Source organism: Tachyglossus aculeatus, unplaced genomic scaffold (assembly GCF_015852505.1).
Source record: "Tachyglossus aculeatus isolate mTacAcu1 unplaced genomic scaffold, mTacAcu1.pri scaffold_89_arrow_ctg1, whole genome shotgun sequence".
Lineage (NCBI taxonomy): Eukaryota > Metazoa > Chordata > Mammalia > Monotremata > Tachyglossidae > Tachyglossus > Tachyglossus aculeatus.
Genome location: NW_024045097.1, coordinates 1,509,213 through 1,523,363, shown reverse-complemented (window position 1 = coordinate 1,523,363; position 14,151 = coordinate 1,509,213). Strand labels below are relative to the sequence as shown.

At 42.2% G+C, this 14,151-nt stretch overlaps 1 protein-coding gene across 1 annotated transcript; it reads right to left on the bottom strand.

Annotated features, from left to right (window-relative positions):
- Positions 1 to 1,439: 1,439 nt before the first annotated feature.
- LOC119924264 (olfactory receptor 4C46-like) lies at positions 1,440 to 8,931 on the bottom strand. The gene is made up of 6 exons (XM_038743196.1): positions 8,850 to 8,931; positions 5,511 to 5,757; positions 4,875 to 5,364; positions 1,855 to 1,886; positions 1,571 to 1,670; positions 1,440 to 1,475 (listed from the first exon to the last, which is right to left on the bottom strand). The coding sequence occupies exons 1-6, from the start codon at positions 8,929 to 8,931 to the stop codon at positions 1,440 to 1,442; spliced, it is 987 nt and encodes a 328-aa protein (XP_038599124.1).
- Between the last annotated feature and the right edge of the window lie 5,220 nt (positions 8,932 to 14,151).

Sequence of the window (14,151 nt, the reverse complement as noted above, 5' to 3'; positions counted from 1 at the left end):
TTGGCTGTAGAAGGAGAGAAGGGAGGTGAGGTAGGAGGGGGCGAGGTGATGGAGAGCCTTGAAGCCCAGGGTGAGGAGTTTCTGCCTGATGCGCAGATTGATTGGTAGCCACTGGAGATTTTTGAGGAGGGGAGTAACATGCCCAGAGCGTTTCTGGACAAGGACAATCCGGGCAGCAGCATGAAGTATTGATTGAAGTGGGGAGAGACACGAGGATGGGAGATCAGAGAGAAGGCTGATGCAGTAGTCCAGACGGGATAGGATGAGAGCTTGAACGAGGAGGGTAGCGGTTTGGATGGAGAGGAAAGGGCGGATCTTGGCAATGTTGCGGAGCTGAGACCAGCAGCTTTTGGTGACGGCTTGGATGTGAGGGGTGAATGAGAGAGCGGAGTCGAGGATGACACCAAGGTTGCGGGCTTGTGAGACGGGAAGGATGGTAGTGCCGTCAACAGTGATGGGAAAGTCAGGGAAAGGGCAGGGTTTGGGAGGGAAGACAAGGAGTTCAGTCTTGGACTTGTTGAGTTTTAGGTGGCGGGCAGACATCCAGATGGAGATGTCCTGAAGGCAGGAGGAGATGCGAGCCTGGAGGGAGGGGGAGAGAGCAGGGGCAGAGATGTAGATTTGGGTGTCATCAGCGTAGAGATGATAGTTGAAGCCGTGGGAGCGAATTAGGTCACCAAGGGAGTGAGTGTAGATCGAGAACAGAAGGGGACCAAGAACTGAAACTTGGGGAACCCCCACAGTAAGGGGATGGGAGGGGGAGGAGGAGCCTGTAAAAGAGACTGAGAATGAACGACCAGAGAGATAAGAGGAGAACCAGGAGAGGACGGAGTCTGTGAAGCCAAGGCTGGATAGCGTGTTGAGGAGAAGGGGGTGGTCCACAGTGTCGAAGGCAGCTGAGAGGTCGATAGTATCTGATAGTATCTGATAGTATCTGAGTATCTGATAGTACATCTCTGGGCATATGCCTAATGAATTTTACTGACCCCCTCCAGATCTGAAAGAGCAGCAGGGTTTTCCTGATCCCTGAGGCCAAAAAATATGGAGGTCTTGGGTGATCCCTTTCTATTTCGGTCCCTCAGGCTAGTGACAATAGTAAATGTCAGGTGGTTGTGGTAAGACACTTTTTTATTTTCACTTTCACCCTTACTCCCATCTATCTCCCTCCTTGGGTTTCTCATCCCTAAGTTCTCTTCCCTCCCCTCCATCTCTTTCCTCCCTTTCCTCCAGCTCCAAGACCCCACTGTCTTCTCCTCTCACCTTTCTTCTAGTCAGACGTGGTATTTATTGAGTTCTTACTGTGTGAGAGCACTGAACTAAGTGTTTGGGAGAGTAGAATAATACAGAGTTGGTAGCCATGTTCCCTGACCGCAATGGGCTCACAGTCTGAAACAGCATGCCTCTTGCCCTTTCTTCCCCTTCCTGTCCCTGTCCTTGTTTCAGCACCTTATCGTGTGCTTTTCTCCGGAGATGATCTGTGGAAAAAGTGGGAAGAGTGAGAAAGCAGGTAGATGAGACTCTTTTGACTCAAACCAAACAGTTACCATTCATTTTAAGATGCTGCCTTTACTTTTTGGGGGAATGAGAGGTGTATAAAGGAATAAAGGAAGACTTGAATCTTTTCTGAAGACTTGAATCTAGAGCAGACCAACACTTTCACACAAGTGCCTCTGCCACCCAGATTATCAAAAAATTCCCCAAGACAAGCCTTGCAAAATGATTTCCAGTGTTGTGCTTCTGTTCTTGTCATAGCTTCAATTGAAGCAATTAATGCATTATTTGTCTTGACTGGGCCTGGGTCTTTCTAACCACTACCCATCACTTTGTAAACCCCGGGATTGGTCAGTCCCTAACCTGAGTGCTTCATGATCCCAGGATTGCCATGCCTATAAGGAATTCAACAGAGACATATTAGAGAATGAAGCTGTCTGCCTAGGGAGAATGTCTGCATAGTCAATGGTATTTATTGAGCGCTTACTGTGTGGAGACCACTGTACTAAACGCTTGAGAGAATACAATGTAACAGTAAACAGACATGTTCCCTGCCCACAATGAGTTTACAGTGTGGAAGTCTCTTCTCTAAAGAGGAGGTCCATTCTGATGGCATTCCAGCAACCCATCCACTCACCCAGGATCACCTAGTAGGACTCAGGGTTCCATTGCACCTTCATCCTACAAGTGACTCAGAACTGTCTTCCCAGTGGAGTGTTTTCCCCTGGAATTAGAGGCAATGACTATTCCTCTTGCACCCTCCTGGCTTTTTTTTAATGATATTTGCTAAGCACTGACTTTGTATCAGGCACTGTCCTAAGTGCTGGGGAAGATACAGGCTAATCGGGTTGGACACAGTCTATGTCCCACAAGGAACTCACGGCCTTAATCCCCATTTAACCAGCGAGGTAACTGAGGCTCAGAGCAGTGACTTGCCCAGGGTCACACAGCAGAGAAATGGCAGAGTTGAGATTAGAACTCAGATCCTCTGTCACCCAAGACTGTGCTCAATCCACTAGGCCATGCTGTTTCTGAGCCATTCCAAGTCTGCAAAAAGATTGGCTGATGATACCAGCCTGGGCCATTAGTTCTTCCCACCTCCGCAGAGTTTCACCGTGTCAGTTGGGGTAGTTATTTCTCACCCAACTATCAATTATGCATTCTCTATTCTCCATTCAGCAGATGCATTCTCCATTTTTGAGCAAAGCTGTGAATCATGATAGGAAGTCTCAATGCCTTGGTCATCACCTCCGCATAGAGCCATGACATCCCTCTTAAGTGCTTTTAGGCCTGATTAATCAAATGCTTAATAACTTCTTCTGTCTTCTTCTGTGATGGCACTTGGAACCAATTCATTCTCTACCAGGTAATAGCTTGTGTCACTGGGGGAAAGGTAAAGAACAACGGACAAATTTGTCTCTTTCCCTAGTCTTCCCTCACCACAGTAAGTACCTCTGTGTTTTCCTTTTCTCTCTTTTTTTGTAAATGGTATTTGTTAAGTGCTTACTATGTACCAGGCACTGTAGTAAGCACTGAAGTGGATACAACCTAATCAGGTAGGACACAGTCCCTGTCCCTCATGGGGCTCAAAGACTTAATCTCCATTTTACAGATGAGGGAACTGAAGCACAGAGAATTTAAGTGACTTGCCCCAGGTCACACAGCAGATAAGCGGAGGAGGCGGGATTAGAACCCAGATCCTCTAATTCCCAGGCCTACATTCTTTCCAAAGAGTCATGTCTCTTCTCACAGTGGGTCCAGACTTGTCCCTAACAGCTCTCATTTTCAGGAGCATATGCAGACTTGTGCAAACATTGATCCCTCAAATTGGACACTGACCTATTTAAGTAGCTTTCTTTGGACTGGATTAATTTGCCAAGCAGTCCCAGTGCCTCCGATTTGATCTTGGGCTTCTCCAAGTTGTTTTTGTTTTCTGATTTGCTTAATGTAGTGCAGAATCAATGAATGGAAGCACACTTTGACTGCCTTCATAGCTAAGCATCGTGATATTCATTCATTCATTCAATCGTATTTATTGAGTGCTTACTGTGTGCAGAGCACTGTACTAAGAGCTTGGGAAGTACAAGTCGGCAACATATAAAGATGATTCCTACCCAACAACGGGCTCACAGTCTACAAGGGGGAGACAGACCACAAAACAAAACATGTAGACAGGTGTCAACATCGTCAGACCAAATAGAATTATAGCTATATGCACATCATTAACAAAATGAATAGAGTAAAAATGTAAAAATAAAATAAATAGAGTAATCAATCTACAAATATATTCAAGTGCTGTGGAGAGGGGAAAGGAGTAGGGCGCAGGGGACAGGGAGGAGGAGAGGGAAAACGGAGGCTTAGTCTGGGAAGACCTCCTGGAGGAGGTAAGCTCCTCCTGATATGTATGTGGAATATTATCACAGATCATTCTTCCTAATAATGTCCCTCTCCCGATTGTTCATTGGAGAAAGAGTTAGCATTGCTTTGTTTCGAAATTCACAAGGAGTTCCCTGCCTCTATAACCTTCTTTGCAGGAATCAAATTAGAAAACAACCCATTCTACTGTTAATGACTATGATACGTCTGGTACAATGTGATATTCAATAGCGCTATAGGAAAAAAGACAATAGGAATAGACAACACTCTGTTACTAAAGAAACATTTATCTCATTCTTCAAACTAGAACTGGTCTGACAGTGTGTTATAGAGCAGGCTCCTCTCATTTCTCCTTATTTGGGTTGAGAGAAGGATAAAAAGATAAATGAAAGCAGTTGTAGCAGGAGCAAAATCAGCCTCTTATCATGTAAAGGTTGCTAAATAAGCTGAAGTGAAGATGAATACCTCTACAGCTAAGACACTCTTTAATAGTTCGTGTAGTGGTATTTCTTGAGCACCTACTGAATGCAATATTCATTCATTCAATCACAATTACTGAGCACTTACCTATTGCAGAACACTGTACTAAGCACTTGGAAAGTACATTTCGGCAACAGATAGAGACAATCCCTATCCAACAACGGGCTCACAGTCTAGAAGGGGGAGACAGACAAAATAAAACGAGTAGACAAGCATCGATACCATCAAAATAGCAATCAAAATAGCAATAAACTGTAACAAGCTCTTGGGAAATACAACAGACATATAAGACGTGAGCTCTACTGAGCTTTGAATGCCCTATACATTTTTCCTAAAACTGTTATCTGAAATCCATGCTTGCCACTTCCTTCACTTGAACAAATATCATCATTTTCACAGGGTGATGCCTATTTATCTTCAGAAGTCACTTTTCTGCTCCATAGTTTCCTGATGGCATTTTTCATCTGGACATTTCTCAGGGTGTAGATGAGGGGGTTTATCGTAGGGTTTATAATCGTGTAAAATACTGCAATAGCATTATGCATGGGGAAGGTGGAGGCAGGCCACATATACATAAATATACATGGAACAAAGAACAGGACATCGATGGTGATGTGGGAGATGCAGGTCGAGAGTGCTTTGCACCTATCTTCTTTACTGTGTGTTTTCAGGGAGCATAGGATCATGACATAGGAAATCATCAACATGACAAAGTTTAATAGACAGATCAACCCACTGTTGGTGGCTACAAAAGGGCCGAGGGTGTGGGTGACCGTGCAACCAAGGTTCAGCAAAGGGTTCAGATCACAAAGGAAGTGATCGATGATGTTGGGGCCACAGAAGGGTAGATCGACCATGAAGAGAATCTGGATGGTCGCGTGCACCAGGCCTTCCATCCAGACTACCACCACCAGCACACCACACACACGCCGGTTCATGATGGTCATGTAATGCAGCGGCTTACATATCGCCACATAATGGTCATAGGCCATCACTGTGAGGAGAATAATTTCGGCCCTACAAAAAAAATTATCTTCAAAGATCTGAGTCATACACCCTTTGAAATAGAAGATTTTCTTCTCACAGAGTCGATGATCAGTTTATGTGTGTTGATTGAAGAATAGAAAGCATCGATTAATGACAAATAGGCCAGAAAGAAATACATGGGGGAGTCCAGAGTCTTCCTGGTGGTTCTGGTTATTACGATGATCAGATTTCCCACCATGGTGATGATGTAAATGATTAAAAAGACAACAAAGATGACCTTCTGCATCCTTGGATTCGGTGTAAGTCCCAATAGAATGAATTCTGTCATATTGTTTTTATTACCCATCAATTCAGGATAGGCGATGATGGCACAGGTGAGAGCTGCAGATTCTGTATAGAGAATGATGATCCTCATTTGGTTTGCTTTGAAACGATCAAGTAACAGAACTCAAAGTACCATATCTCTATCATCTTGTCAATTTTCTCCAAACCCAGGGCGGGATGGGAAAATATTTACTGTACTCAATTCACACAGTGGAAAATTGAAGCAGATCAGGTTACTGTAACTTAACTCTTCAATTCCAGAGGACAATTACTCTCCCCTGCTTCAAAGACTTATTGAAGGTATATCTCCTTTAAGGGGCCTTCCATGATTAAGTCCCCCCTTTCTTTTCTACCACTCCCTTCTGCATCATCCTGACTTGATTCCTTTATTTATCCCCCCGCCCCCCAGCCCCACAGCACTTATGCACATTTCTGTAATTTATTTATTTACATTAATATCTGTCTCCCCATCTAGACTGTAAGCTTACTGTGGGCGGGGAATGTCTATTTATTGTTACATTGTACTCTCCCAAGTGCTTAGTACAGTGCTCAGTACACAGTAAGCACTCAGTAAATACAACTGAATGAATGAATGAACTTACCCAGTGGTGTCCTAAATGGTCAGTGGTGGAGTTGGGAACACAGTCAATATTTTCAGAGCCTTTTCCATGCAGTCATCCCTGGAGCATACTCTGTTTGATTTCCATGCCCTTCTCAATAGACAAGAAGCTCAGTAACTCTTACTATTCCAGTCTCATAAATGCCAACTGATAATCACATTCACATTCCCCCTAAGATAAAAGTGCATTAAGCTGATGGCTCAGAACCTTCTAAAATCCTACTGGGAAGAGGATGATAAACCAAATATTTAGCAGAAAAGAAACCTATAACCTTTTGTATTTCCCGGTGCTCTTCTGAGATTATTTCTCCTCTTATGTCAGCTTTAGGTTTCTTCCTCCTTCTTATGGGATCAGGGCTCATTTATTTTCCAGAGAAAGAAGAAAAGATGCTCTGCCAAGGAAACAGATTGTAGGTAACCCAGGGATCTCACATAGGAACATAAAACATACAATAAACTCAGAATTTAATGTAAACTAGCAGACTCTCTTCCCGTTGATAAGAGGGATTATTGTTACCTCTCCAACTTCTCCTGGTGGTAGGGCCAATCTTAAAGTCTTTGTTATAATTTTTAATGCGTGGGTATTGGTACAAACAAAGTATTGGAAGGTGGTATCCAAACTTTCCAAAACTATCAAGCTCTGAAAAAAGACCTGAATAGTGGTTTTGAGCAGAAAATGTGTCCACGTATTGTTATACTGCACTCTCCCAAGTGGTTAATACAGTGTTTTGCACACAGTAAGTGCTCAATAAATAAGATTGATTGATTGATAGCCCTTATTTTTTAAAGATATTTGTTAAGTACTTAAGATGTGCCAGCGCTATACTAAGTGCTGGGTTAGATACAAGTAGATCAGGCTGGACTCAGGCCCTGTCCCACATGGGAATTTTCATCTTAATACTCATTGTACAGGTGAGGTAACTCGGACACAGAGAAGTTAAATGCCTTGCCCAATGTCCTACTGCAGACAAGTGGCACAGCTAGGATTAGAACCCCAGTATTTCTGATTCCCAGCCCGTGCTCTATCCATAAGGCTATGCTTCTTCCTAGGTCCTTGGTGACAAATGCACAGCAGCCCTGTTAGAACAAAGAAACTCAGATAGATCTCATTGTGGACAGTGAGTAGATGAGAATGAATTTAGGAAGCTATCAAGATTGTGTGCTCAGCAAAGAGACACCACCAAGATTAATAATAATAATAATAATAGTATTTGTTAAGCACTTACTCTGCACCAGGAAATACACTAAGCGCTGGGGTGGGTACAAGCAAATTAGGTTGAACACAGTCCAAGTCTTACATGAGCCTCAAAGTCTCAATACTCATTTTACAGACGAGCGAACTGAGGCCCAGAGAAGTGAAGTGACTTGCCCAAGGTCACACAGCAGACAACTGGCAGAGCTGGGATTAGAACCCATGACCTTGGTTGATGAAAATGGCAGAGGTTTAAAGACTATGTACAACAAAATAGGAAATGCGTCCACACTTCCGAGCTTCTGATGATCAGACCAAAACAATTATCTACAAAATCCTGCCATGGGATTTATAGTTTAGGCTAGGTTATGCAGATAAACAATGGTGGAAGACCTGAGCGGAAGAGATCAGGTACATGCTGAATGCCACAGTCTAAGAGCAAGGGATAACAAGAAGGGAATTACCATTTTACAGATGAGGAAACTGAGGTACAGAGAAGTGACGTGACTTGCCCAAGGTCACAGAGAAGAGAAATGGCAGAGTTAAGTTAGAACTCAGGTTCTTTGACTCTCAATCTCATACTCTTTCCACTTGGCCATACTGCTCCCAGTTGCAATATGTTTATTAAAAAATCGTTTCAAGACAATTTCAAGTGAATGTAAGTATAGACCTAGAAAGATATTTGGAATTTATTTGCAGACATCACCAAAAATATTAAAGAGCAATGATGAAAATGTGTTTTTTTTGAATGTGAATGCAAAGTAAAAATCAGGAAGCCTGGAAAATTTACATTAGTCAGATTTGTTGATGTTGAAAAGGTCTGAAGAACTGGGGCTCTATCCTATCTCTCCTCTTACCTCTTCACATGAGAAAGTCCTTTACAGATGAAAGGCAAAATAGGCCTTTAAAGCAGAAAATTCAGATTTCCTAGCCACAAAGTCAGCAGTCAGCAATTCATTTTAATAATTCTTCTCAGGGAAATGCATTTAGTCGTAGAAATTCACATCCTGTTCACCCAACCACTTTGCTCATTAAGGAGACAGGGCAATGAATAGATCAGGGATGACATTCTGAACTTCCCCTTTTCAAATCAATAAACACAGAAAAAGGAAAGAATTGGCGTTAATAGCTCTCCCTCCATCCCCACCTTCAAGTTGTTCTTATTCAGATTTTTCTTTGGTTTTCAGAGGAATATTAAAATCTCCTCCCCAGGAGTGTGGGGACCTATTGTAATACCTAGGGCTCTGAGTCTCTGTAGAATTTCTTACCTCCCTTTCTGGTAGGGTCTTTATGCCAAAAGCAGTAGTTAAGCCTTACATGAATTTGGCTAGTTCTTTGGGAAAATGCCTGTGTCCTTCATTAATTGGTTCTTTTCATTACGAGCCTTGTCTTGTAACAGGTTCTTGACTACATCCCTGAAAGTGGCACCAGTTCTTATGCAGACTCTGACATTAGCTCCCATCGTGGGGGTCGGTGAAAGAGCTCAGCACCCAGTGGATATGTTTTGAACAATAACAACGTACAAGGTTGCATCATTTGAATAGACTATCCCTGATGCTATATCTATTCTGTGAATTCAGAGAGGATTTCTACAGTCCCCCAATGAATTTATCACCTTCCATGTCAGCCTAACTGGGGTTCAGACCCTGAAGAGATTCTTTGGGATGAAAACACCAGCAAGGTGAATTCTTACTGTGGACAAAACACCTGTCAGCAGTTCATTCCACACTGAAGTTCACAAAAGGGTTTCAGTAACTGGCACACTTCCCTTGAAAGCTTTTGATAGAATAGAGAGCCTTCCCATCTCCGCCATTTGGAATGGCAGGGCCACCCCAGGTGATTGACAGCTGCTGCTGGGAAGTTACCCAAGTCTTCCCTCTCAGTCTAGAAATTCCTAGCAATGAGGAGCCTCTATCTGCAGGCTAGACCAGGAAAGAGAGGCAACCGACAGACCATCTGGATAGATGATAATAATAATACTAATTTTAATTATGGTATTTGTTAAGCTCTTACTCTGTGCCAGACACTGTACTAAGTGCTGGGGTAGATAGAAGCACTATCGGATTGGACATAGTCCCTTGTTCCACTTGGGGCTCACCCAAATGTTTGGTCTTTTAGTTGTCACTATAGCGAATCTTAATCTTTGCAGTACTTCTTGTCTCTTATGTTGTCATTTAGCTTCCCTGAAATCTCTCAGCTCTGAGGGGAGATGCAAAGCTCTCTCCACTTGTGCTACCCACATCACTGTTGTTATCTTATTTTTTGTACATTTTGTCTTTGTGTGTGTGTGTAACCTACATCCGCCCTGCCCATTGATGAGGTGATAGCAGCATTTAATTCTATTATAAGCCCCATGCTAAACCCCTAAATCTACATTTCGAGAAACTCAGAAGTGAAAAGCTTTATGGTAGAGATATGGTGCAGGAAAGTGACCGGTTATCATCCATAAATGCCTCAGTATCAAATTAATTTATTGGTACATAGAGAAATTTGTTAAAAGATTTTCTGTTCACTTTTTGAGAAGAAATTTACCCACTATTGATCAAGAGGATGCTGAACACTGAAATAACTAGATCATTCATGCAGACAATCACACTCTAACCCTTCTCTCCCAAGTTTCATGTTCATATTAATGTCCGTCTCCCCATCTAAACTCATTATGGGCAGGGAATGTGCCTACTAATTCTCTTGTATTACACTCTCCCAAGTCCTTAGAACAGTGCTGTGCTCATAGTAAGCACTCAATAAATACCATGGTTTGACTGATTAATTGATTTGTAGAGAGAATGGGTGATCCAAGAATCAAGTCAAGGAAAACAAGTCTTCTCCACGTTCGATAGCTGTTAGAGAGAGTAAGGGAGAACACCTCCCCTGCCCCTAAATCTGGACTCAGAGATGCTGAGATGCTTTTAAGTTCTCTCTCCCTCCCTTGGGGGAATGATTTGGGCTGGGAAATAGATAGGGAGGGTTAGAGCTGTAGTGACTTGCTGCAGCTGTCCTTAGCTCCCCCAAAATGCCCCAGACTTAGCCTTTCACCTCACTGAGTTTTCAGAGTTTCAAGAGTCTTACTTTGGCCATCAGAGGTAACCAAATGCAAACCTCCTAAAGAGATGGAATGGGATACCAGGAAAAATTGAGATGTTCTTTCAAGCAAGATGGGAAGAATCAAACTTTACTTGCAAAACTTCAATTTCAAAATTTTCTTACAAATGGGTTTTCCAAATTTTACATCCTGCTAAATAACTAGAGGGAGCATGTCCAGCAGGATCTAAAATTTGGAAAACCCTGTTGTAAGACATGCTCCCTCTAGTAATTTATAGCTATCTCCTGATGTTGCTATCAATACCTCAAAAGCCCAATTCTTCCTTCCCACTGATCCTAGTGTCAGGTCAAACTTGTCAGTTCCTCCTCACTACCGAGTCCCAAAAAGGGCGTGGCCTTCATCGTATCCTCAAAAGGATGTATATGAAATAGTAATAATAATGATAATTGTGATATTTTTTAAGTGCTTACTATGTGCCAGGCACTATACTAAGTGCTTGGGTGGAAAAAAGCAAATTGGGCTGGATGCTGTCCTTGTCCCATGTGGAGCTCACAGTCCCAATCCCCATTTTATAGATGAGGTAACTGAGGCCCAGTGAAGTGAAATGCCTTGCCCAAAGTACCACAGCAAGCAAGTTGTGGAATGTGTTGAAATGATGTTAGTTCTTTGACTAGCAGCAGGTATATGACGGACAGAGGAGTGGGTGAGGTGTGGTGCTGTTTTCCTAATAGGTATTTGATTGGATTATGGATGTGCCTGGGCTCCCCTATCTGATTGACCACCATCTTGTTAAAGGGGGTGATTTACAACTTGCTAATGAGTTGACGATTCCTTTGGAAGATTTCCCAATTCTAGAATGCAATCTGAAGCAACCTGGGAGGGCTTGGGTTCTAAACCTCGCCCTGCCACTTGTATGCTTTGGGACTTTGGGTAAATCACTTCTCTGGGACTCAGTTAACTCATTTATAAAACGGGGATTAAGTCTTTCAGCCCTATGTGGGACGTGGATTGTATGCAACCAGATTAGTTTGTACTTACCCCAGCACTTACTACAGTGCCTTTATATGATATGATTTATTTATTTATCTATACATTTATTTATATTAATGTATGTCTCCCCCTCTGGACTGTGAGCTCTTTGTGTGCAACGAATGTGTCTGCTTGTTGTTATATTTTACATTCCCACACACTTAGTTCAGTATAGTGCTTTACACACAGTAAGCACTCAATTAATACAATTGAATGAATGAATGAATGCCTGGCATACAATAGGCACCTAACAAATACCATTAAAATATAAAACATTACAAAACAAAATAAAAAAAATACTCTGCAGCTTCTTACCTCTTTTGACCAAGACATAGCAAATGGAATGTGGTGTCAGCGAGTCAGTAAATCATATTTATTGAGTGCTTACTGTGTGCGAGCACTATACTTAGCTCTTGGGAGAGTAGAACATTATAATAGACAGGTTCCCTGCCCCCAATAATAATAATAGTAATAATGGCATTTATTAAGCGTTTACTACGTGCAAATCACTGTTCTAAGCGCTGGGGAGGTTACAAGGTGATCAGGTTGTCCCACATGGGGCTTACAGTCTTAAACCCCATTTTACAGGTCACTGAGGTCACTGAGGCACAGAGAAGTGAAGTGACTTACCCAAAGTCACACAGCTGACAAGTGGTGGATCCGGGATTTGAACCCATGACCTCTGACTCCAAAGCCCGTGCTCTTTCCACTGAGCCACGCTGCTTTTCTAACCATACAATCTAGCGGGGGGAGACAGACATTAATATAAATTAAATTACAGATGTGTATGTAGGTTCTGTGGGGCTGGGAGGGAGGATAAATAAAGGGAGCAAGTCAAGGCTACGCAAAATGGAGTGGAAGTGGAAAGGAGGGCTTAGTCAGGGAAGACCTTTTGGAAGAGATATACTTTCAATGAGACTTCTAAGAGGGAGAGAGTAATTGCCTTTTAGATAATAATAATAATAATAATAATAATAATAATAATAATGACATTTATTAAGTGCTTACTGTATTGAAAGCACTGTTCTAAGCACTAGGGAGGTTACATGGTGATCAGGTTATCCCACGGGGGCTAACAATCTTAATTCCCATTTTACAGATGAGATAACTGAGACTCAGAGAAGTTAAGTGACTTGCCCAAAGTCACACAGCTGACATTTATCAGAGCCAGTATTTGAACCCGTAGCTTCTGACTCCAAAGCTCCTGCTCTTTCCACTGAGCCAATCTGCTATGAAGAGCAGAGTTATATGAAGAGGAAGGACATTCCAGACTACAGGCGAGATATGGGTGAGAGGTCGATGGCAAGATAGACAAGATCGAGATACAGTGAGAAGGTTGGCATTGGAAATAGGAGAATGAAGTCTTCAGGAAGCTGCCAAGAGAGCTGGAGCCTTGTGTGTTTTAAAAGGCCACTTGAATGGACACAATCTCTACAGCAGAATGATTTCCATTATTAAGTGGGTGTTACCTATATAGACCTGCAATGTAGATGAGCTGGCATTTGTGGATAATATTTTCATCCATGTATTCTGTCAGAATGAATGCATTAATTTTGGCTAAATCTATGAAAAACCCTTGAAGAAAGGTTCTCCGTGGGTGTAAAATATTCTTTCCTCACAAAATGTGGTCGCTGGGGAGCAAGGGTTGGGTAGGTTTGGGAATGGAACAGGGAACATCCAGGATAGGACTCATGAATCTGGACAAAACTGTCCATCAGAAAGACTCTTGCCAATCAGGCAAGCAGGAAGGCAAGGTTGGAGTGCAAGCCCAACTTTTACCTGAATTTAAGGAGAAATCTGTTAAACTGAGAGTAAAATAGAACACTCAGTAAAACCAAGTAGACTTACCATACATAATAAGATCAAATGTTAAATAAACCTAGATTGGACTAGTTTTAGTAGGACCTGTGCTCTCTTCATCTTTGTTTTTGTTTTCTGAACTGATAATTTTGCTTCCTGTTGCCAAGATGTTACACTGGCTATTTTCCTAAGGGAGCATTCTGCTTGTCAGACTCAATACTTTTGTCTTCTAGATTGTAAGCTTGTTATGGGCAGTGAATGTGTCTACCAACTCTGATATATTTTACTCAGTACAGTGCTCTGCGCAGAGGAAGTGCTCATAAATATCATTGATTGATTTTGTCTATAAACGATGCTATTAACCTAAAGTGCCCACTGATGATGTTTCCACTTGACAAATGTGTGAAATCAGAGATGCAAAAGTCAGGCAAGCAAGTGAACAATCTCTTTTGCTTGAAATACACAGACAAATGAGCTGGAAAATTTCCCTCCAAAATTATCTGAAACATTTTCTCAGCTACCTTCTCCAAATCACCAGGGGACATTCAGTTGCAAGGTTCTGGTGACTGGCAATTTGACGATGGTCATAAGAGAAACAGAAATGATTTCTCTTTTGGGATCAAAATCCAGTGAAAATGTGTTTTTCCTTCCCTGCATCTATACTCATTTTTTTAAGCAAAATTCATTTTGTAATCATCTTGGGCAAACCTTCTGCAAGGGGAGACTGGTCATATTCCCATGAGGCTGATTAGGCAGAACGTTATCACGCTCCTGAATATCTGTAGAATGCAGTTCAAATGTGAGAGGAGA